This window comes from Oncorhynchus kisutch, linkage group LG5, assembly GCF_002021735.2.
Source record: "Oncorhynchus kisutch isolate 150728-3 linkage group LG5, Okis_V2, whole genome shotgun sequence".
Classification (NCBI taxonomy): domain Eukaryota; kingdom Metazoa; phylum Chordata; class Actinopteri; order Salmoniformes; family Salmonidae; genus Oncorhynchus; species Oncorhynchus kisutch.
The window spans coordinates 69920992-69945991 of NC_034178.2; the positions used below are offsets into that span (position 1 = coordinate 69920992).

Sequence of the window (25000 nt, forward strand, 5' to 3'; positions counted from 1 at the left end):
ACCATGCAACTATACCATGCACCTCTACCATGTACCTCTACCATGCAACTCTACCATGCAACTCTACCATCTAACTCTACCATGCAACTCTACCATGCAACTCCACCATGTACCTCTACCATGCAACTCTACCATGCAACTCTACCATGTACCTCTACCATGCAACTCTACCATGCAACTCTACCATGTAACTATACCATGCAACTCTACCATGCAACTCTACCATGCAACTCTACCATGCAACTCTACCATGCAACTCTACCATGCAACTCTACCATGTACCTCTACCATGCAACTCTACCATGTACCTCTACCATGTACCTCTACCATGCAACTCTACCATGCAACTCTACCATGCAACTCTACCATGTACCTCTACCATGCAACTCTACCATGTACCTCTACCATGCAACTCTACCATGCAACTCTACCATGTAATTCTTCCTTCGCTGGTACCTGTTTGTCATCTGAAAACTCATCCCTTCTTCTCTCTCTTCTTTCCCTCAGTGATCTGCACGTTTCGAGGGATCGTGACGCAGGGTCTGTCTCTGGAGATAGGAGAGACAATTCAGATACTGGAGAAATGTGAAGGTAAGTTAGTTCCACAGCATTTAATAGACAGTACTGTACTCTGGTGTTCACATACCCAGCCTGCGCTGCAACACTCTCATGTTCTCTGGAGGTTTAGTAGTCATTGTTGCACAAGCCCTTCTCTGACAAGCTATAACCCCGATAGACAGTTCAGATATTGAAGAAACAATCTGCTTCCATAGCCTCCCTGACTCCATAGTTTCACTGACTCCATAGCCTCCCTGACTTCATAGCCTCCCTGACTCCATATCCTCCCTGACTCCATAGTCTCCTTGACTCCATAGCCTCCCTGACTCCATAGTCTCCTTGACTCCATAGCCTCCGTGACTCCATATCCTCCCTGACTCCCTATCCTCCCTGACTACATATCTCCCAGACTCCATATCCTCCCTGACTCCATATCCTCCCTGACTCCATAGTCTCCCTGACTCCATATCCTCCCTGTCTCCATAGTCTCCTTGACTCCATAGTCTCCCTAACTCCATAGTCTCCTTGACTCCATAGCCTCCCTGACTCCATAGCCTCCCTGGCTCCATAGTCTCCCTGACTCCATAGCCTCCCTGACTCCATAGTCTCCCTGACTCCATAGTCTCCCTGACTCCATAGTCTCCCTGATGCCACAGCCTCCCTGACTCCATAGTGTCACTGACTCCATAGTCTCGCTTACTCCATAGCCTCCCTGACTCCAAAGCCTCCCTGACGCCATATCCTCCCTGACTCCATATCCTCCCTGACTCCATAGTCTCCCTAACTCTATATCCTCCCTGACTCCATAGCCTCCCTGACTCCATAGTCTCCCTGACTCCATAGACTCCTTGACTCCATAGTCTCCCTAACTCTATATCCTCCCTGACTCCATATATCCTCCCTGATTCCATAGTCTCCCTGGCTCTATTTCCTCCCTGACTCCATATCCTCCCTGACTCCATAGTCTCCTTGACTCCATAGCCTCCCTGGCTCCATATCCTCCCTGACTCCATATCCTCCTTGACTCCATAGTCTCCCTGACTCCATAGTCTCCTTGACTCCATAGTCTCCCTGGCTCCATATCCTCCCTGACTCCATAGCCTCCCTGGCTCCATATTCTCCCTGACTCCCTAGTCTCCCTGACTCCATATCCTCCCTGACTCCATAGTCTCCCTGACTCCATATCCTCCCTGACTCCATAGTCTCCCTGACTCCATATCCTCCCTGACTCCATAGTCTCCCTGACTCCATAGTCTCCCTGACTCCATAGCTTCCCTGACTCCATAGCCTCCCTGACTCCATAGCCTCCCTGACTCCATATCCTCCCTGACTCCATAGCCTCCCTGACTCCATATCCTCCCTGACTCCATAGTCTCCCTGACTCCATATCCTCCCTGACTCCATAGTCTCCCTGACTCCATAGTCTCCCTGACTCCATAGCTTCCCTGACTCCATAGCCTCCCTGAATCCATAGCCTCCCTGACTCCATATCCTCCCTGACTCCTTAGTCTCCCTGACTCCATAGCTTCCCTGACTCCATAGCCTCCCTGAATCCATAGCCTCCCTGAATCCATATCCTCCCTGACTCCTTAGTCTCCCTGACTCCATAGCCTCCCTGACTCCATAGTCTCCCTGACTCCATAGCCTCCTCCATTGGTATTCGTAAGAAGCAGGCAAAGCCAGTAGACAGGTGAGACGGCTGTGTCTGTAGCTGTGACTCTGGATGTGAGACTGATGTGTCTGTAGCTGTGACTCTGGATGTGAGACTGATGTGTCTGTAGCTGTGACTCTGGATGTGAGACTGATGTGTCTGTAGCTGTGACTCTGGTTGTGAGACGGCTGTGTCTGTAGCTGTGACTCTGGATGTGAGACTGATGTGTCTGTAGCTGTGACTCTGGTTGTGAGACGGCTGTGTCTGTAGCTGTGACTCTGGATGTGAGACTGATGTGTCTGTAGCTGTGACTCTGGATGTGAGACTGATGTGTCTGTAGCTGTGACTCTGGATGTGAGACTGATGTGTCTGTAGCTGTGACTCTGGTTGTGAGACGGCTGTGTCTGTAGCTGTGACTCTGGATGTGAGACTGATGTGTCTGTAGCTGTGACTCTGGTTGTGAGACGGCTGTGTCTGTAGCTGTGACTCTGGTTGTGAGACGGCTGTGTCTGTAGCTGTGACTCTGGTTGTGAGACGGCTGTGTCTGTAGCTGTGACTCTGGTTGTGAACTGAACCTGCGTTGGCCGGCTGATAATGAGTCAGATGGTGTGACATTAGACACTGCTCACTGGGCCTCTTGTTGTGTATCGATCAGGATGGGAGGCCGGGAAGGAGCGACACACACACACACACACACACACACACACACACACACACACGCACACACACACTTATCTGCTCTATCTCTCCAGGGAAATCTACTCTGTCTATTCCATTAACCCTAAGGCTTGGTCAGATCACACACAGCTCTGTTGACGGGATGGAATGGGAGGGGATGTGGTTTCTATGTTTCAGAGCAATAAGAGACTTCTCATAGGAGAACCCAGTCCCAGAGAACCTAGAGGATCAAATGAAATCTACGATAGTGTGTATCGAAGGGCTCAAAGCCTGGCCAGTGGTCAGCAGTAGTAGTAGTTTGTATTTGTATTTATTATGGATGCCCATTAGGATGCCCATTAGGATCCCCATTAGGATCCCCATTAGGATGCCCATTAGGATGCCCATTAGGATCCCCATTAGGATGCCCATTAGGATGCCCATTAGGATGCCCATTAGGATGCCCATTAGGATCCCCATTAGGATGCCCATTAGGATGCCCATTAGGATGCCCATTAGGATCCCCATTAGGATGCCCATTAGGATCCCCATTAGGATGCCCATCTACAACACACTAAGTGTTGCCCTCAGGCTCCTACTCCACTACCACGTATCTACAACACACTAAGTGTTGCCCTCAGGCCCCTACTCCACTACCACGTATCTACAACACACTAAGTGTTGCCCTCAGGCCCCTACTCCACTACCACGTATCTACAACACACTAAGTGTTGCCCTCAGGCCCCTACTCCACTACCACGTATCTACAACACACTAAGTGTGTGCCCTCAGGCCCCTACTCCACTACCACGTATCTACAACACACTAAGTGTGTGCCCTCAGGCCCCTACTCCACTACCACGTATCTACAACACACTAAGTGTGTGCCCTCAGGCCCCTACTCCACTACCACGTATCTACAACACACTAAGTGTTGCCCTCAGGCCCCTACTCCACTACCACGTATCTACAACACACTAAGTGTTGCCCTCAGGCCCCTACTCCACTACCACATATCTACAACACACTAAGTGTTGCCCTCAGGCCCCTACTCCACTACCACATATCTACAACACACTAAGTGTTGCCCTCAGGCTCCTACTCCACTACCACATATCTACAACACACTAAGTGTTGCCCTCAGGCCCCTACTCCACTACCACGTATCTACAACACACTAAGTGTTGCCCTCAGGCCCCTACTCCACTACCACGTATCTACAACACACAAAGTGTTGCCCTCAGGCCCCTACTCCACTACCACGTATCTACAACACACTAAGTGTTGCCCTCAGGCCCCTACTCCACTACCACGTATCTACAACACACTAAGTGTGTGCCCTCAGGCCCCTACTCCACTACCACGTATCTACAACACACTAAGTGTTGCCCTCAGGCCCCTACTCCACTACCACTTATCTACAACACACTAAGTGTGTGCCCTCAGGCCCCTACTCCACTACCACATATCTACAACACACTAAGTGTGTGCCCTCAGGCCCCTACTCCACTACCACGTATCTACAACACACTAAGTGTTGCCCTCAGGCCCCTACTCCACTACCACGTATCTACAACACACTAAGTGTTGCCCTCAGGCCCCTACTCCACTACCACGTATCTACAACACACTAAGTGTGTGCCCTCAGGCCCCTACTCCACTACCACGTATCTACAACACACTAAGTGTGTGCCCTCAGGCCCCTACTCCACTACCACGTATCTACAACACACTAAGTGTTGCCCTCAGGCCCCTACTCCACTACCACGCATCTACAACACACTAAGTGTTGCCCTCAGGCCCCTACTCCACTACCACGTATCTACAACACACTAAGTGTTGCCCTCAGGCCCCTACTCCACTACCACGTATCTACAACACACTAAGTGTTGCCCTCAGGCCCCTACTCCACTACCACATATCTACAACACACTAAGTGTGTGCCCTCAGGCCCCTACTCCACTACCACGTATCTACAACACACTAAGTGTGTGCCCTCAGGCCCCTACTCCACTACCACATATCTACAACACACTAAGTGTTGCCCTCAGGCCCCTACTCCACTACCACGTATCTACAACACACTAAGTGTTGCCCTCAGGCCCCTACTCCACTACCACGTATCTACAACACACTAAGTGTGTGCCCTCAGGCCCCTACTCCACTACCACGTATCTACAACACACTAAGTGTGTGCCCTCAGGCCCCTACTCCACTACCACGTATCTACAACACACTAAGTGTTGCCCTCAGGCCCCTACTCCACTACCACGTATCTACAACACACTAAGTGTTGCCCTCAGGCCCCTACTCCACTACCACGTATCTACAACACACTAAGTGTTGCCCTCAGGCCCCTACTCCACTACCACGTATCTACAACACACTAAGTGTGTGCCCTCAGGCCCCTACTCCACTACCACGTATCTACAACACACTAAGTGTTGCCCTCAGGCCCCTACTCCACTACCACGTATCTACAACACACTAAGTGTTGCCCTCAGGCCCCTACTCCACTACCACATATCTACAACACACTAAGTGTGTGCCCTCAGGCCCCTACTCCACTACCACGTATCTACAACACACTAAGTGTGTGCCCTCAGGCCCCTACTCCACTACCACGTATCTACAACACACTAAGTGTGTGCCCTCAGGCCCCTACTCCACTACCACGTATCTACAACACACTAAGTGTTGCCCTCAGGCCCCTACTCCACTACCACATATCTACAACACACTAAGGGTTACCCTCAGGCCCCTACTCCACTACCACATACCTACAACACACTAAGTGTTGCCCTCAGGCCCCTACTCCACTACCACGTATCTACAACACACTAAGTGTTGCCCTCAGGCTCCTACTCCACTACCACGTATCTACAACACACTAAGTGTTGCCCTCAGGCCCCTACTCCACTACCACGTATCTAGAACACACTAAGTGTGTGCCCTCAGGCCCCTACTCCACTACCACGTATCTACAACACACTAAGTGTGTGCCCTCAGGCCCCTACTCCACTACCACGTATCTACAACACACTAAGTGTGTGCCCTCAGGCCCCTACTCCACTACCACGTATCTACAACACACTAAGTGTGTGCCCTCAGGCCCCTACTCCACTACCACGTATCTACAACACACTAAGTGTTGCCCTCAGGCCCCTACTCCACTACCACGTATCTACAACACACTAAGTGTTGCCCTCAGGCCCCTACTCCACTACCACATATCTACAACACACTAAGTGTTGCCCTCAGGCCCCTACTCCACTACCACATATCTACAACACACTAAGTGTTGCCCTCAGGCTCCTACTCCACTACCACGTATCTACAACACACTAAGTGTTGCCCTCAGGCCCCTACTCCACTACCACGTATCTACAACACACTAAGTGTTGCCCTCAGGCCCCTACTCCAATACCACGTATCTACAACACACTAAGTGTTGCCCTCAGGCCCCTACTCCACTACCACGTATCTACAACACACTAAGTGTTGTCCTCAGGCCCCTACTCCACTACCACGTATCTACAACACACTAAGTGTGTGCCCTCAGGCCCCTACTCCACTACCACGTATCTACAACACACTAAGTGTTGGCCTCAGGCCCCTACTCCACTACCACGTATCTACAACACACTAAGTGTGTGCCCTCAGGCCCCTACTCCACTACCACATATCTACAACACACTAAGTGTGTGCCCTCAGGCCCCTACTCCACTACCACGTATCTACAACACACTAAGTGTTGCCCTCAGGCCCCTACTCCACTACCACGTATCTACAACACACTAAGTGTTGCCCTCAGGCCCCTACTCCACTACCACGTATCTACAACACACTAAGTGTGTGCCCTCAGGCCCCTACTCCACTACCACGTATCTACAACACACTAAGTGTGTGCCCTCAGGCCCCTACTCCACTACCACGTATCTACAACACACTAAGTGTTGCCCTCAGGCCCCTACTCCACTACCACGTATCTACAACACACTAAGTGTTGCCCTCAGGCCCCTACTCCACTACCACGTATCTACAACACACTAAGTGTTGCCCTCAGGCCCCTACTCCACTACCACGTATCTACAACACACTAAGTGTTGCCCTCAGGCCCCTACTCCACTACCACGTATCTACAACACACTAAGTGTTACCCTCAGGCCCCTACTCCACTACCACATATCTACAACACACTAAGTGTGTGCCCTCAGGCCCCTACTCCACTACCACGTATCTACAACACATAAAGTGTGTGCCCTCAGGCCCCTACTCCACTACCACGTATCTACAACACACTAAGTGTGTGCCCTCAGGCCCCTACTCCACTACCACGTATCTACAACACACTAAGTGTTGCCCTCAGGCCCCTACTCCACTACCACGTATCTACAACACACTAAGTGTTGCCCTCAGGCCCCTACTCCACTACCACATATCTACAACACACTAAGTGTTGCCCTCAGGCCCCTACTCCACTACCACATATCTACAACACACTAAGTGTTGCCCTCAGGCTCCTACTCCACTACCACGTATCTACAACACACTAAGTGTTGCCCTCAGGCCCCTACTCCACTACCACGTATCTACAACACACTAAGTGTTGCCCTCAGGCCCCTACTCCACTACCACGTATCTACAACACACCAAGTGTTGCCCTCAGGCCCCTACTCCACTACCACGTATCTACAACACACTAAGTGTTGTCCTCAGGCCCCTACTCCACTACCACGTATCTACAACACACTAAGTGTGTGCCCTCAGGCCCCTACTCCACTACCACGTATCTACAACACACTAAGTGTTGGCCTCAGGCCCCTACTCCACTACCACGTATCTACAACACACTAAGTGTGTGCCCTCAGGCCCCTACTCCACTACCACATATCTACAACACACTAAGTGTGTGCCCTCAGGCCCCTACTCCACTACCACGTATCTACAACACACTAAGTGTTGCCCTCAGGCCCCTACTCCACTACCACGTATCTACAACACACTAAGTGTTGCCCTCAGGCCCCTACTCCACTACCACGTATCTACAACACACTAAGTGTGTGCCCTCAGGCCCCTACTCCACTACCACGTATCTACAACACACTAAGTGTGTGCCCTCAGGCCCCTACTCCACTACCACGTATCTACAACACACTAAGTGTTGCCCTCAGGCCCCTACTCCACTACCACGTATCTACAACACACTAAGTGTTGCCCTCAGGCCCCTACTCCACTACCACGTATCTACAACACACTAAGTGTTGCCCTCAGGCCCCTACTCCACTACCACGTATCTACAACACACTAAGTGTTGCCCTCAGGCCCCTACTCCACTACCACGTATCTACAACACACTAAGTGTTGCCCTCAGGCCCCTACTCCACTACCACATATCTACAACACACTAAGTGTGTGCCCTCAGGCCCCTACTCCACTACCACGTATCTACACCACACTAAGTGTGTGCCCTCAGGCCCCTACTCCACTACCACATATCTACAACACACTAAGTGTGTGCCCTCAGGCCCCTACTCCACTACCACATATCTACAACACACTAAGTGTTGCCCTCAGGCCCCTACTCCACTACCACGTATCTACAACACACTAAGTGTTGCCCTCAGGCCCCTACTCCACTACCACGTATCTACAACACACTAAGTGTGTGCCCTCAGGCCCCTACTCCACTACCACGTATCTACAACACACTAAGTGTGTGCCCTCAGGCCCCTACTCCACTACCACGTATCTACAACACACTAAGTGTGTGCCCTCAGGCCCCTACTCCACTACCACGTATCTACAACACACTAAGTGTTGCCCTCAGGCCCCTACTCCACTACCACATATCTACAACACACTAAGGGTTACCCTCAGGCCCCTACTCCACTACCACATACCTACAACACACTAAGTGTTGCCCTCAGGCCCCTACTCCACTACCACGTATCTACAACACACTAAGTGTTGCCCTCAGGCTCCTACTCCACTACCACGTATCTACAACACACTAAGTGTTGCCCTCAGGCCCCTACTCCACTACCACGTATCTACAACACACTAAGTGTGTGCCCTCAGGCCCCTACTCCACTACCACGTATCTACAACACACTAAGTGTGTGCCCTCAGGCCCCTACTCCACTACCACGTATCTACAACACACTAAGTGTGTGCCCTCAGGCCCCTACTCCACTACCACGTATCTACAACACACTAAGTGTGTGCCCTCAGGCCCCTACTTCACTACCGCGTATCTACAACACACTGAGTGTGTGCCCTCAGGCCCCTACTCCACTACCACGTATCTACAACACAAAAATCCATGTTTACGTGTGTGTATAGTGCATACGTTATCGTGTCTGTGCTTGTTTGTGTCTCTTCACAGTCCCCGCTGTTCCATAAGGTCTATTTTTACTGCTGCATCAGTTACCTGATGTGGAATAGAGTTCCTTGTCGTCATGGCTCTATGTAGTACTGTGCGCCTCCCATAGTCTATTCTGGATTGTGAAGAGACCTCTGGTGGCATGTCTTGTGGGGTATGCATGGGTGTCTAAGCTGTATGCTAGTAGTTTAAACAGACAGCCTCAGTGCATTCAACATGTAATGCCTTTCACAAATACAAGTAGTGATGAAGTCAATCTCCTCTCCACTTTGAGCGAGGAAAGATTGACATGCATATCATTAATGTTATCTCTCTGTGTACATCCAAGGGCCAACCGAGCTGCCCTGTTCTGAGACAATTGCAATTTGTGGCACCTGACCACACGACTGAACAGTAGTCCAGGTGCGACAAAACTAGAGCCTGTACAATCTGCCTTGTTGACATTGCTGTTAAGAAGAGTAGCGCTTGGACAGACTTCTCCCCATTTTAGCCACTGTTGTATCAATATGTTTTGACCATGACAGTTTACAATCCAGGGTTACTCCAAGCAGTTTTTAGTCACCTCAACTTGCTTAATTTCCACATTATTTCTTACAAGATTTAGTTGAGGTTTAGAATTCAGTGAATGATTTGTCCCAAGTACAATGCTTTTAGTTTTTTAAATATTTAGGACCACCTTATTACTTGCCATCAAGTATAAAACGGAGTCATCTGCACGCAGAGACGTACAGGCTTTACTCAGTGCCAGTGGTAGGTCATTAGTCAAACTGTAGAAAGGTAAGGGGCCTAGAGTGCTGCCCTGGGGAATTCCTGACTCTACCTGGATTATGTTGGAGAGGCTTCCATTAAAGAACACCCTCTGTGTTCTGTTAGACAAGTAACTCTTTATCCACATTATAGCAGGGGGTGTAAAGCCATAACACACACATTTTTCCAGCAGCAGACTATGATCGATAATGTCAAAAGCCACACTGAAGTCAAAACAAAACAGCCCCCACAATATTTTTAACATCAATTTATCTCAGCCAATCATCAGGCATTTGTATAAGTGCTGTGCTTGAAAGTTTGTTGTCAATTTGTTTACTGTAACAAAGCTTTGTATCTGGTCAAACACATTTTTTTCCAAAAGTTTACTAAGGGTTGGTAACAGGCTGATTGGTCGGCTATTTGAGCCAGTAAAGGGGCTTTACTATTCTTAGGTAGCGGAAAGCCTTTTGCTTCCCTCCAGGCCTGATGGCACACACTTTCTATTAGGCTTAAATTGAAGATATGGAAAATAGGAGTGGCAATATCGTCCACTATTGTAAGGTCCTGGGTGTCGTGAGGGTGAAATCAGGCGCAGGAAAGCAGAGTTCAATAAAGTGCTTCTTTAATGCACACACGGAGAACTACGGTCCCCCCCACTTACGGGTGCTCAAAACAAATGCCCCAGACACAGGGAAACGAAAACAGTCTAGCACTAAATACACAAACATGTACATCTGATGCAAACACCAAGGTTACAATGATCAATCCCGCACAAAGAACCAGGCGGGCCGGCTGACTAATAACGCCTCACTAATTATAACCAACTCAAAACAGGTGTACTCAATAAACACATAAGGAGGGGGAGGAAAGAATCAGTGGCAGCTAGTAGGCCGGCGACGACGACCGCCGAGCGCCACCCGAACGGGAAGGGGAGCCACCTTCGGTCATGACAACTATTATCCTCAGTAATTTTCCATCCAAGTTGTCAGACCCCGGTGGCTTGTCATTGTTGATGGACAACAATAGTGTTTTCACCTCTTCAGCACTGACTTTGAAAATTCAAAATTACAATTATTGTCTTTCATAATTTGGTCAGATATACTTGGATGTGTAGTGTCAGCGTTTGTCGGTGTTAACACAACACACGGTGTGTTAGTGTCCTGTGTTAACACAACACAAGGTGTGTTAGTGTCCTGTGTTAACACAACACAAGGTGTGTTAGTGTCCTGTGTTAACACAACACAAGGTGTGTTAGTGTCCTGTGTTAGTACAACACATCCAGCAGACTTCTCTTGCGATGCCACAGGTGTTACAGACAGTGAATTGTATCCAGTCCAGTCAGTCCCTCTCTCTCTTTCCGTCCGTCCGTTCATCCGTCCCTCTCTCTCTCTCTCTCTCTCTCTCTCTGTCCGTCCGTCCGTCTCCCTCTCTCTCTGTCTCTCTCTCTCTCTGTCTCTCTGTCTGTCCGTCAGTCCGTCCGTCTCCCTCTCTCTCTGTGTGTCTGTCTGTCTGTCTGTCTGTCTGTCCGTCCGTCTGTCTCTCTCTGTCGATCCGTCCTTCTCTCTCTCTCTCTGTCTGTCCGTCTGTCTGTCTCTCTCTGTCGATCCGTCCATCTCTCTCTCACTCTCTCTCTCTGTCCATCTGTCTGCCTGTTTGTCTCTCCGTCTGTCCCTCTGTACCGCTAGCTTCTCTCTTCTTTATCTTAACACATTTCCATATAGTGCTGGGGAATAAAGGAATAAGGCTATTGGGGAATAAGGGAATTAGGGAATAAGGGAATAATGGAATAAGGCTATTAAGGAATAAGGAAATAAGGGAATAAGGCTATTAGGGAATAAGGAAAAAAGGGAATAAGGCTATTAGGGAATAAGGGAATAAGGCTATTAGGGAATATGGGAATACGCCTATTAGGTAATAAGGGAATAAGGCTATTAGGGAATAAGGAAATAAGGGAATAAGGCTATTAGGGAATAAGGGAATAAGGCTATTAGGAAATAAGGAAAAAAGGGAATAAGGCTATTAGGGAATATGGGAATAAGGCTACTAGGGAATAAGGGAATAAGATAATAAGGGAATAATGGAATAAGGCTATTAAGGAATAAGGAAATAAGGGAATAAGGCTATTAGGGAATAAGGAAAAAAGGGAATAAGGCTATTAGGGAATAAGGGAATAAGGCTATTAGGGAATATGGGAATACGCCTATTAGGTAATAAGGGAATAAGGCTATTAGGGAATAAGGAAATAAGGGAATAAGGCTATTAGGGAATAAGGAAAAAAGGGAATAAGGCTATTAGGGAATATTGGAATACGGCTATTAGGGAATAAGGGAATAAGGGAATAAGGCTATTAGGAAATAAGGAAAAAAGGGAATAAGGCTATTAGGGAATATGGGAATAAGGCTACTAGGGAATAAGGGAATACGATAATAAGGGAATAATGGAATAAGGCTATTAAGGAATAAGGAAATAAGGGAATAAGGCTATTAAGGAATATGGGAATACGGCTATTAGGGAATAAGGGAATAAGGCTATTAGGGAATAAGGGAATAAGGCTATTAGGGAATAAGGGAATAAGAGAATAAGTGAATAAGGAAATGATGGAATAAGGCTATCAGGGAATAAGGGATTAAGGCTATTAGGAAATAAGGAAATAAGCCTGTCCATCATGTGGTTGAGTGTCTGTGTGTGTTTGGTTTGGGCATGTGCCTGTGTGCTTGTGTGTGTGTGTGTGTGTGTGTGTGTGTGTGTGTGTGTGTGTGTGTGTGTGTGTGTGTGTGTGTGTGTGTGTGTGTGTGTGTGTGTGTGTGTGTGTGTGTGTGTGTGTGTGTGTGTGTGTGTGTGTGTGTGTGTGTGTACATATGCACACACGCACTTGTGTGTGTGGCAATCTGTATTCTCGTTAGTTACATTGATGAAACTATTTTCCATATTCAGATGAGATGAGAGTTAGCTAGGCTCCACCAATTATGTGGAAGTCTCTGAGGCCCATGTGTCAAGTCTACGAGGCTTCAGGACTCAGCACACTGCTCCCTCTCTTATTCAACTTCCCCTTGTGTTTTATAGCATTATAACCTTTCACTCTGTAACACGTCTGAGAGTTAGACTACTACAATTATGTTGAGGTCTCAGAGACCCCATGTCTGAGAGTTAGACTACTACAATTATGTTGAGGTCTCAGAGGCCCCATGTCTGAGAGTTAGACTACTACAATTATGTTGAGGTCTCAGAGGCCCCATGTCTGAGAGTTAGACTACTACAATTATGTTGAGGTCTCAGAGGCCCCATGTCTGAGAGTTAGACTACTACAATTATGTTGAGGTCTCAGAGGCCCCATGTTGTCTTGTGCAGAACAGACTATAGTGTTTAGTCAAAAGAAAGAGGAGGACTGCTGCCACACTGACACACATTGACTTGGTTTTATTAAACCTGACATCTACCAGCTTCTCACTGACATTTACCATCTCCTCTCTGACATCTACCAGCTTCTCACTGACATTTACCATCTCCTCTCTGACATCTACCAGCTTCTCACTGACATCTACCAGCTTCTCACTGACATTTACCATCTCCTCTCTGACATCCACCATCTCCTCTCTGACATTCACCAGCTCCTCTCTGACATCTACCATCTCCTCTCTGACATCTACCATCTCCTCTCTGACATCTACCAGCTTCTCACTGACATTTACCATCTCCTCTCTGACATCTACCAGCTTCTCACTGACATTTACCATCTTCTCTCTGACATCCACCATCTACTCTCTGACATCTACCATCTCCTCTCTGACATCCACCATCTCCTCTCTGACATCCACCATCTACTCTCTGACATCCACCATCTCCTCTCTGACATCTACCATCTCCTCTCTGACATCCACCATCTCCTCTCTGACTTCCACCATCTCCTCTCTGACATCCACCATCTACTCTCTGACATCCACCATCTCCTCTCTGACATTCTCCATCTCCTCTCTGACATCTACCATCTTCTCCCTGACATCTACCATCTCCTCTCTGACATCCACCATCACCTCTCTGACATCTACCATCTCCTCTCTGACATCCACCATCTCCTCTCTGACATCCACCATCTTCTCTCTGACATCTACCATCTCCTCTCTGACATCCACCATCACCCCTCTGACATCTACCATCTTCTCCCAAGCAGTTTAGTGTTGCATAGCCATTAAGTAATGTAAGGAAACAGCAGGGAGCAGGTCTCGAACCCTCGACCTTCGAGCCCGAGGTTCGGCGTTAAGATAACATCAGTCCTACCTGACCCCATTCACTCTCACATTATACTGAACATTAAGATAACATCAGTCCTGAGGGTTGATCTCAGGGGTGTTTTCTGAGGGTGGACTGAGGGTTGATATCAGGGATGTTTTCTGAGGGTGAGCTGATGGCTGAGATAAGGGTTGTTTTCTGAAGGTGGGCTGAGGGTTGAGATGGGTTGTTTTCTGAGGGTGGGCTGAGGGTTGATATCAGGGATGTTTTCTGAGGGTGAGCTGATGGCTGAGATAAGGGTTGTTTTCTGAAGGTGGGCTGAGGGTTGAGATGGGTTGTTTTCTGAGGGTGGACTGAGGGTTGATATCAGGGAGGTTTTCTGAGGGTGAGCTGATGGCTGAGATAAGGGTTGTTTTCTGAAGGTGGGCTGAGGGTTTAGATGGGTTGTTTTCTGAGGGTGGGCTGAGGGTTGAGATAAGGGGTGTTTACAGATCTCTCCTAAACATTGTTTTTGTTATTTTCTCTCTTTCAGGGTGGTACCGAGGATTCTCCACCAGGAAGCCCACAATCAAGGTAAATTACCTGGTGCTCTCATTCCTACAACGTTATTTGGGATGTGTGTTTCCACACTACACTGTCGACCACTATGATTGGCTGTTTAGCTACGCTCACTAGAGTTCACCATTCTGATTGGCTGTGTATCTACACTCTCTAGAGTTTACCACTCTGATTGGCTATTAACATACACTCTCTAGTGTTTACCACTCTGATTGGCTGTTTACCTACACTTTCTAGTGTTTACCACTCTGATTGGCTGTATACCTACACTCTATAGAGTTTACCAATCTGATTGGCTGTTAATATACACTCTCTAGTGTTTACCACTCTGATTGGCTGTTTACCTAAACTTTCTAGTGTTTACCACTCTGATTGGCTGTGCACATACACTCTCTAGTGTTTCCCACTGCTGATTGGCTGTTTTCACGCTGTGATTGGTGCATTAGTGTATAGCCATGGGGTTCTGCAGTTTTTATGCTTCAATTGAAACAAGGGTTAGTGTTTCATACACCTTATCCACTGTAGTTACAGGAGCAAAAAGGGGAAAACACTCACTACTGGACTAATACAATCCCTGGTGTTGGTGTATGATACAGTGTGTATATCTATTACATGTATTGTGTATAAAAGGATATTAGTGTATCCAAGTTTTTTTTTTCTCCAAACATACAGTTGTTCTGCTCCTGCATTAGTGAGCCAACACTGTGAAACACTCCAGACGGGTACATTAGACTGTACAGGAACAGACGGTGCATAGCGTGTCATCTCAGCAACATACAACATACAATATACATACAACAGAGACACAGAGCTACAAAATGGTACATCACACACTACATTTGAGGAACAATGGGAAAGTAATTCTGCTTTGAAAGTTGATAAACTTGTTACCTCACTTTTGAGAAAATGGCTTGTTACCTCACATTTGAGAAAATGGCTTGCAGCCTCACTTTTGAGAAAATGGCTTGTTACCTCACTTTTGAGAATGTTTTGGTACCTACTGGAGAGCTCTTTGTTGTCTACACCCATTCAGCATCGTTCAAACCCTCTTAAGCTTTTGCCCCCCCATCCAAACTCTGACGATTTGACTCCCCCTAGCAGAGCTGGCTGTTTTCATGTCATCCAGAGCGTTGGTGACCTTCTCTATGTCACGTTCTGACCTTTATTTCCTTTGTTTTGTCATTATTTAGTATGGTCAGGGCGTGAGTTGGGGTGGGCAGTCTATGTTTGTTTTTCTATGATTTGGGTATTTCTATGTTTCGGCCTAGTATGGTTCTCAATCAGAGGCAGGTGTCATTAGTTGTCTCTGAATGAGAATCATACTTAGGTAGCCTGGGTGTCACTGTGTGTTTGTGGGTGATTGTTCCTGTCTTTGTGTTTGCACCAGATAGGGCTGTTTTGAGTTCTCACGTTTATTGTTTTCGTTAGTTTATTCATGTATAGTTTTTTCTTCATTAAACATGAATCATCATCACGCCGCATTTTGGTCCGCCTCTCCTTCAACTAAAGAGAACCGTTACAATCTGTGCTGTGGGCAAAAATGTAATTGCGCTTTTTTTGCCAACGTTTACTGACCCCGGCTATATTCAATGTTGTTGAGCCTTCGTATATTCATCAGTTATTCTGTGCTCTGTTACACACAGACGAGAGTGAATCTGAGTAGATGGCCAGACTGAATTTACGATCGCACCTGAAATGTTTATTTGTATAGTGGAGTCTTTTGTTAAGACATGTAGCTAGCTAGCTAAACAGTGAACCAAAATCCCTGAATCTGCAGGTAGTTAACCAACCAGGTTCAATGTTAGCTAGCTAACATTAGGCTATAACTAGTCAAACAAATGGCTCTGAGATACGAATAATAAGATCATACTATATCAGGAGGTCTGAAGCTATACTATATCAGGTCTGAAGCTGTACTATATCAGGTCTGAAGCTGTACTATATCAGGTCTGAAGCTGTACTATATCAGGAGGTCTGAAGCTGTACTATATCAGGTCTGAAGCTGTACTATATCAGGAGGTCTGAAGCTGTACTATATCAGGAGGTCTGAAGCTGTACTATATCAGGAGGTCTGAAGCTGTACTATATCAGGTCTGAAGCTGTACTATATCAGGAGGTCTGAAGCTGTACTATATCAGGTCTGAAGCTGTACTATATCAGGAGGCCTGAAGCTGTACTATATCAGGAGGTCTGAAGCTGTACTATATCAGGAGGTCTGAAGCTGTACTATATCAGGAGGTCTGAAGCTGTACTATATCAGGAGGTCTGAAGCTGTACTATATCAGGAGGTCTGAAGCTGTACTATATCAGGTCTGAAGCTGTACTATATCAGGAGGTCTGAAGCTGTACTATATCAGGTCTGAAGCTGTACTATATCAGGAGGCCTGAAGCTGTACTATATCAGGAGGTCTGAAGCTGTACTATATCAGGAGGTCTGAAGCTGTACTATATCAGGAGGCCTGAAGCTGTACTATATCAGGAGGTCTGAAGCTGTACTATATCAGGAGGTCTGAAGCTGTACTATATCAGGTCTGAAGCTGTACTATATCAGGAGGTCTGAAGCTGTACTATATCAGGAGGCCTGAAGCTGTACTATATCAGGAGGTCTGAAGCTGTACTATATCAGGAGGCCTGAAGCTGTACTATATCAGGAGGTCTGAAGCTGTACTATATCAGGAGGCCTGAAGCTGTACTATATCAGGAGGTCTGAAGCTGTACTATATCAGGAGGTCTGAAGCTGTACTATATCAGGTCTGAAGCTGTACTATATCAGGTCTGAAGCTGTACTCTATCAGGAGGTCTGAAGCTGTACTATATCAGGTCTGAAGCTGTACTATATCAGGAGGTCTGAAGCTGTACTATATCAGGTCTGAAGCTGTACTATATCAGGTCTGAAGCTGTACTATATCAGGAGGTCTGAAGCTGTACTCTATCAGGAGGCCCGTAGCTGTACTATATCAGGTCTGAAGCTGTACTATATCAGGAGGCCCGTAGCTGTACTATATCAGGAGGTGTGTCGTATTGTCTGATCCCCTCCTGCTGCTTTGTTCGCCTTTTATAGGCTGGTACAGGATGGTACACACATAAGCGCACGCACACTCACACTCACACAGAACCGGGGTAGGTCTCGACAACAGAGATAAAGCACCATCCTTTAACCCCATTAGTGTGCTTCCTTTGTTGTTAGATATCCAGTTGACCTCTTTAAAAGCCAGTTTGTACTAATACAATGTTTTAATGTCAAAAGCTAACTGTACAAAAACAATTCTTTACCACTAAAAGCCATTTTGTATGAATCATTTTTATAAACGGTACCTAGAGAGAAGTAGTATTACAGTAGCATAGTTTAAGATTTTGGCAATTAAGTCCTTTTTTTACTTACCCAGATGACTGGACGCATGCTAGCTGTACCCATAGACTTCTATTCATTGTGCTAACGCTAGTTAGCAATGGCTCACAAATCTACAGTACCTTCAACTTTTTTCAAACAGCACGCAGATATCCAAATGGTATCCACGTCTTCATTGCCAAAATCTCACACTACCCCTTCAACAGTACATAAGACGCAGTTGAAACGGCATAGATGTTTTATTCATAACACTAGAGGACTCTATAACGCTGTAATCTGAAACTATTTCAGTTATGTTTCTCTGCGTTGTCAGGCGTTCTTTTTGAGGCTTCTATAACACCGGTCATTAGGCGTAATTGTTTTGCACTTTGAGGCCGATACCCTTTTTTTTGTAATGTTCAGCTTCTGTGTTATAGACTTCATTTTAAATTACAACCTAAAACTGTAGCACTTATAAGTGCTGGGGTGTTTTATTTTCATTTATCTTACTTTATTTAATCAGTGAAGTCACATTGAGATTGAGCCCTGGCCAAGAAAGCAGCACAGATGAGTTCCCTTTAGTGTGGTCTGTAACCTGTGATGTAGCGTCTATTGGATTGAACTGTGTGCAAAGGGCGGCAGGTAGCCTAGTGGCAGGTAGCCTAGCTGGTGGCAGGTAGCCTAGTGGCAGGTAGCCTAGTGGCAGGTAGCCTAGCTGGTGGCAGGTAGCCTAGTGGCAGGTAGCCTGGTGGCAGGTAGCCTAGTGGCAGGTAGCCTAGTGGCAGGTAGCCTAGCTGGTGGCAGGTAGCCTAGTGGCAGGTAGCCTAGTGGCAGGTAGTCTAGTGGCAGGTAGCCTAGCTGGTGGCAGGTAGCCTAGTGGCAGGTAGTCTAGCTAGTGGCAGGTAGCCTAGTGGCAGGTAGCCTAGTGGCAGGTAGCCTAGCTGGTGGCAGGTAGCCGAGTGGCAGGTAGCCTATTGGCAGGTAGCCTAGTGGCAGGTAGCCTAGCTAGTGGCAGGTAGCCTAGTGGCAGGTAGCCTAGTGGCAGGTAGCCTAGCTGGTGGCAGGTAGCCTAGTGGCAGGTAGCCTAGTGGCAGGTAGCCTAGCTAGTGGCAGGTAGCCTAGTGGCAGGTAGCCTAGTGGCAGGTAGCCTAGCTGGTGGCAGGTAGCCTAGTGGCAGGTAGCCTAGTGGCAGGTAGCCTAGTGGCAGGTAGCTTAGTGGCAGGTAGCCTAGCTGGTGGCAGGTAGCCTAGTGGCAGGTAGCCTGGTGGCAGGTAGCCTAGTGGCAGGTAGCCTAGCTGGTGGCAGGTAGCCTAATGGCAGGTAGCCTAGTGGCAGGTAGTCTAGTGGCAGGTAGCCTAGCTGGTGGCAGGTAGCCTAGTGGCAGGTAGCCTAGTGGCAGGTAGCCTAGCTGGTGGCAGGTAGCCTAGTGGCAGGTAGTCTAGCTAGTGGCAGGTAGCCTAGTGGCAGGTAGCCTAGTGGCAGGTAGCCTAGCTGGTGGCAGGTAGCCTAGTGGCAGGTAGCCTATTGGCAGGTAGCCTAGTGGCAGGTAGCCTAGCTAGTGGCAGGTAGCCTAGTGGCAGGTAGCCTAGTGGCAGGTAGCCTAGCTGGTGGCAGGTAGCCTAGTGGCAGGTAGCCTAGTGGCAGGTAGCCTAGCTAGTGACAGGTAGCCTAGTGGCAGGTAGCCTAGTGGCAGGTAGCCTAGCTGGTGGCAGGTAGCCTAGTGGCAGGTAGCCTAGTGGCAGGTAGCCTAGCTGGTGGCAGGTAGCCTAGTGGCAGGTAGCCTAGTGGCAGGTAGCCTAGCTGGTGGCAGGTAGCCTAGTGGCAGGTAGCCTAGCTGGTGGCAGGTAGCCTAGTGGCAGGTAGCCTAGTGGCAGGTAATCTAGTGGCAGGTAGCCTAGCTGGTGGCAGGTAGCCTAGTGGCAGGTAGCCTAGTGGCAGGTAGCCTAACTAGTGGCAGGTAGCCTAGCTAGTGGCAGGTAGCCTAGCTAGTGGCAGGTAGCCTAGCAGCAGGTAGCCTAGCGGCAGGTAGCCTAGCTAGTGGCAGGTAGCCTAGTGGCAGGTAGCCCAGGGGCAGGGGCTGGGAGTAGAGGAGAGGAAAGGAAAAAGAGCGGTGAGGAGAGGAAAGTAGAGAGGAAAGGAAAGAGAGAGGAGAGAGGAAAGGGGGAAGAGAGGAAGAATAATGGAAAGGAAAGAGAGGGAAGGGAGATGAGAGGAAAGGCAAAAGAGGATAGGAACGGGAGAGGAGAGGATAGACAGTAGAAATCCCAGGGCAATGAAGGGGACATTGCCCTGTGTAGGGTGCCATCTTTCATATGTGGTGTTAAACAGGTGTCCTGACTCTCTGTGTCACGTATCGTAAGAGTAGGGGTGTTAACCCTGGTGTTCTGGCTAAATGTCCATTTGGCCCTCATATCATCCATGGTCGCCTAATCATCCCCAGCTTCCAATTGGCTCATTCAACCCCCTCATCTCTCCTGTAACTATTCCCCAGGTTGTTGCTGTAAATGAGAATATGTTCTTAGTCAATTTACCGGGTAAACTCCATTCTAAATTAGGAATATAAACTATAACTCCATTCTAAATGAGGACTGTAACCTGTAACTCCATTCTAAATGAGGACTGTAAACTATAACTCCATTCTAAATGAGGACTGTAACCTATTACTCCATTCTAAATGAGGACTGTAAACTATAACTCCATTCTAAATGAGGACTGTAAACTATAACTCCATTCTAAATGAGGACTGTAAACTATAACTCCATTCTAAATGAGGACTGTAAACTATTACTCCCTTGTAAATGAGGACTGTGAACTATAACTCCATTCTAAATGAGGACTGTAACCTATAACTCCATTCTAAATGAGGACTGTAACCTATAACTCCATTCTAAATTAGGACTGTGAACTATAACTCCATTCTAAATGAGGACTGTAACCTATTACTCCATTCTAAATGAGGACTGTGAACTATAACTCCATTCTAAATGAGGACTGTAACCTATAACTCCATTCTAAATGAGGACTGTGAACTATAACTCCATTCTAAATGAGGACTGTAAACTATAACTCCATTCTAAATGAGGACTGTAAACTATAACTCCATTCTAAATGAGGACTGTAACCTATTACTCCATTCTAAATGAGGACTGTAACCTATAACTCCATTCTAAATTAGGACTGTAAACTATAACTCCATTCTAAATGAGGACTGTAACCTATTACTCCATTCTAAATGAGGACGTAACTAACTGTTTGGTACATAGTATTTCTAAAATCTGCTGACAGTTACCGAGGCCAACTACTCCGTGTGTGTGTGTGTGTGTGTGTCCCCGCATTAAATCAAATGATCAAATCAAATGTTATTTGTCATCAGGTGTAGACCTTACAGTGAAATGCTCACTTACAAGCCCTTAACCAACAGTGCAGTTTTAAGAAAACAAGTGTTAAGAAAGTATTTACTCAAATAAACAGAAGTAAGAAATAAATAGAAAAAAATGGATTAAAGCATAATAGCATTTATCAAGCATTTTTTTGAAAAACACTATATTAGCACTTATGATAGCATCTGAACGGCCTCCATTTATCAACTAGAAGTCATGTATATCTACTGCCAAGCAAGGCTAGAACTGAAACAGAATAGTACACCAATCCGTCAGCATTGGGTTCCTGTGTGCCTCAGTTTGTAGAGCATGGCAGTTGGGGTTGTGGGTTTAATTCCTGATAGATTTCCCACTACTGCAAGTCGCTTGGGATAAAATATGACATGTACTGGTATAATATATACTGATGTATTAGCAGCCAGCATTTCTGCACATGAAGTTAACCGTTAACTAGGCGCTAAGCGAGAAGAGCGGAGGAATTGGCCTCCCGAGTGGCACTGCATCACAGTGCTTGATGTGTCACTACAGACCCGGGTTCGATCCCAGGCTGTGTTACAGGCCGTGACCGGGAGACCCATGAGGCGGCACACAATTGGGTCAACATCGTCCGGGTTAGGGGAGCAGTGTGTCAAGAAGCAGTGCGGCTTGGCAGGGTCGTGTTTCGGAGGATGCATGGCTCTCGGCCTTCGCCTCTCCTGAGTCCGTAGGTGAGTTGCAGCGAAGGGACAAGACCATAACTACCAATTGGAGAGAGAAAGGGGTAAAAGTACAAAAACATTAAATAAAGAGCGGAGGTATTTCCACACATGAAGCTAACTGTTAGCTAGGCACTAGCTGTGGAGGTATTTCCACACATTAAGCTAACTGTTAGCTAGGCGCTAGCTGTGGAGGTATTTCCTCACATTAAGCTAACTGTTAGTTAGGCGCTAAGCGCTAACAGTGGAGGTATGCCTATTTCTACACTTAACGGCTAGGCGCTAAATTACTTCATAAGCGTGAGTAATTCACAGCAGCTCTGTCCCTGGGTTCCAATAACTTGGCAGCCACAACCATGTGTGGACTTGCCCCAGTTCTGACACACACACACACACACCGTGCCAGCGCAGTCACCTTCCACAGCAGATTAGCTTGGCTGAGTCACATCACAGCCCAGCCTGGCCATGCCACACAAACACACACACAAACACACAGCTTGGTCGTGGTACAAGGTGGAACCACGGTCATTTCCAGCATGGCTCTTTGATGTGCTGCCACATGGCGACTTCGCCACATGGGCACAGAGGTGGGTGTGTGTGTGTGTGTGTGTGTGTGTGTATGTGTGTGTGTGTGCTCAGAGTCTATCTATCCCTGGAGCAGAAAGTCAGCTGTAACTAGGGCTGTGACGGTAATTGAATAACCCTGTAACTGAAAGTTATGAATGAAGACTGTCATCGAAATAAATAAAATGTCAAAGTTGTTTAAAAATCTGTCTTATTTTAAAACAGGTTGGATGTGTCTGACTATTCTTTATTTATTTGTGCTTCATTCTATGGCTCGAGGTGTCTTGATATCTTGAGGAGTGATTCTATAGCTAGAGGACTCCAGATATCTCAAGGAGTGATTCTATAGCTAGAGGACTCCAGATATCTACAGGAGTGTTTCTATAGCTAGAGGACTCCAGATATCTCCAGGAGTGATTCTTTAGCTAGAGGACTCCAGATATCTCAAGGAGTGATTCTATAGCTAGAGGACTCCAGATATCTACAGGAGTGTTTCTATAGCTAGAGGACTCCAGATATCTCCAGGAGTGATTCTTTAGCTAGAGGACTCCGGATATCTCAAGGAGTGATTCTATAGCTAGAGGACTCCAGATATCTCAAGGAGTGATTCTATAGCTAGAGGACTCCAGATATCTCCAGGAGTGATTCTATAGCTAGAGGACCAGATATCTACAGGAGTGATTCTATAGCTAGAGGACTCCAGATATCTCCAGGAGTGATTCTATAGCTAGAGGACTCCAGATATCTCTAGGAGTGATTCTATAGCTAGAGGACTCCAGATATCTCTAGGAGTGATTCTATAGCTAGAGGACTCCAGATATCTCCAGGAGTGATTCAATAGCTAGAGGACTCCAGATATCTCCAGGAGTGATTCTATAGCTAGAAGCTAGAGGACTCCAGATATCTCCAGGAGTGATTCTATAGCTAGAGGACTCCAGATATCTACAGGAGTGATTCTATAGCTATAGGACTCCAGATATCTCCAGGAGTGATTCTTTAGCTAGAGGACTCCAGATATCTCCAGGAGTGATTCTATAGCTAGAGGACTCCAGATATCTCCAGGATTGATTCTATAGCTAGAGGACTCCAGATATCTCCAGGAGTGTTTCTATAGCTAGAGGACTCCAGATATCTCCAGGATTGATTCTATAGCTAGAGGACTCCAGATATCTCCAGGATTGATTCTATAGCTAGAGGACTCCAGATATCTCCAGGAGTGATTCTATAGCTAGCTTTTTATAATAATACATTTTCTTCACATTTTCAAGAAGGCACATCCAATTATCCACTTCTGCAAACCACTGGAAACCAGGACAACATGAGAGGATATGTTTAATGTACTGGATAGCTTTGTGACATCAACTGGAGTTTGGTGGTCAAGATGTGTTGGTATCTGTAGTGATGGAGCAAAAGCCATGACAGGGAGACATAGTGGAGTGGTAACGCGCGTGTAAGCAGTTGCTCCCGATGCCACTTGGGTCCACTGCAGCATCCCCCGAGAGGCTCTTGGGTACACTGCAGCATCCCCCGAGAGGCTCTTGGGTACACTGCAGCATCCCCCGAGAGGCTCTTGGGTACACTGCAGCATCCCCCGAGAGGCTCTTGGGTACACTGCAGCATCCACCTAGAGGCTCTTGGGTACACTGCAGCATCCCCCGAGAGGCTCTTGGGTACACTGCAGCATCCCCCGAGAGGCTCTTGGGTACACTGCAGCATCCACCGAGAGGCTCTTGGGTACACTGCAGCATCCCCCGAGAGGCTCTTGGGTACACTGCAGCATCCCCCGAGAGGCTCTTGGGTTCACTGCAGCATCCACCGAGAGGCTCTTGGGTACACTGCAGCATCCCCCGAGAGGCTCTTGGGTTCACTGCAACATCCACCGAGAGGGTCTTGGGTACACTGCAGCATTCCCCGAGAGGCTCTTGGGTACACAGCAGCATCCCCCGAGAGGCTCTTGGGTACACTGCAGCATCCACCTAGAGGCTCTTGGGTACACTGCAGCATCCCCCGAGAGGCTCTTGGGTACACTGCAGCATCCCCCGAGAGGCTCTTGGGTACACTGCAGCATCCACCGAGAGGCTCTTGGGTACACTGCAGCATCCCCCGAGAGGCTCTTGGGTACACTGCAGCATCCCCTGAGAGGCTCTTGGGTTCACTGCAGCATCCACCGAGAGGCTCTTGGGTACACTGCAGCATCCCCCGAGAGGCTCTTGGGTTCACTGCAACATCCACCGAGAGGGTCTTGGGTAC

At 47.5% G+C, this 25000-nt stretch overlaps 1 protein-coding gene across 1 annotated transcript in view; it reads left to right on the forward strand.

Annotated features, from left to right (window-relative positions):
* Window positions 1-25000, forward strand: part of LOC116374123 (dedicator of cytokinesis protein 3-like) — a 200070-nt gene that overhangs the window by 124302 nt on the left and 50768 nt on the right. The window contains exons 2-3 of the mRNA XM_031823922.1: window positions 508-591; window positions 14758-14798. Coding sequence (XP_031679782.1) covers window positions 508-591; window positions 14758-14798 — 125 coding nt within the window. The remainder of the gene's footprint in view (window positions 1-507; window positions 592-14757; window positions 14799-25000) is intronic.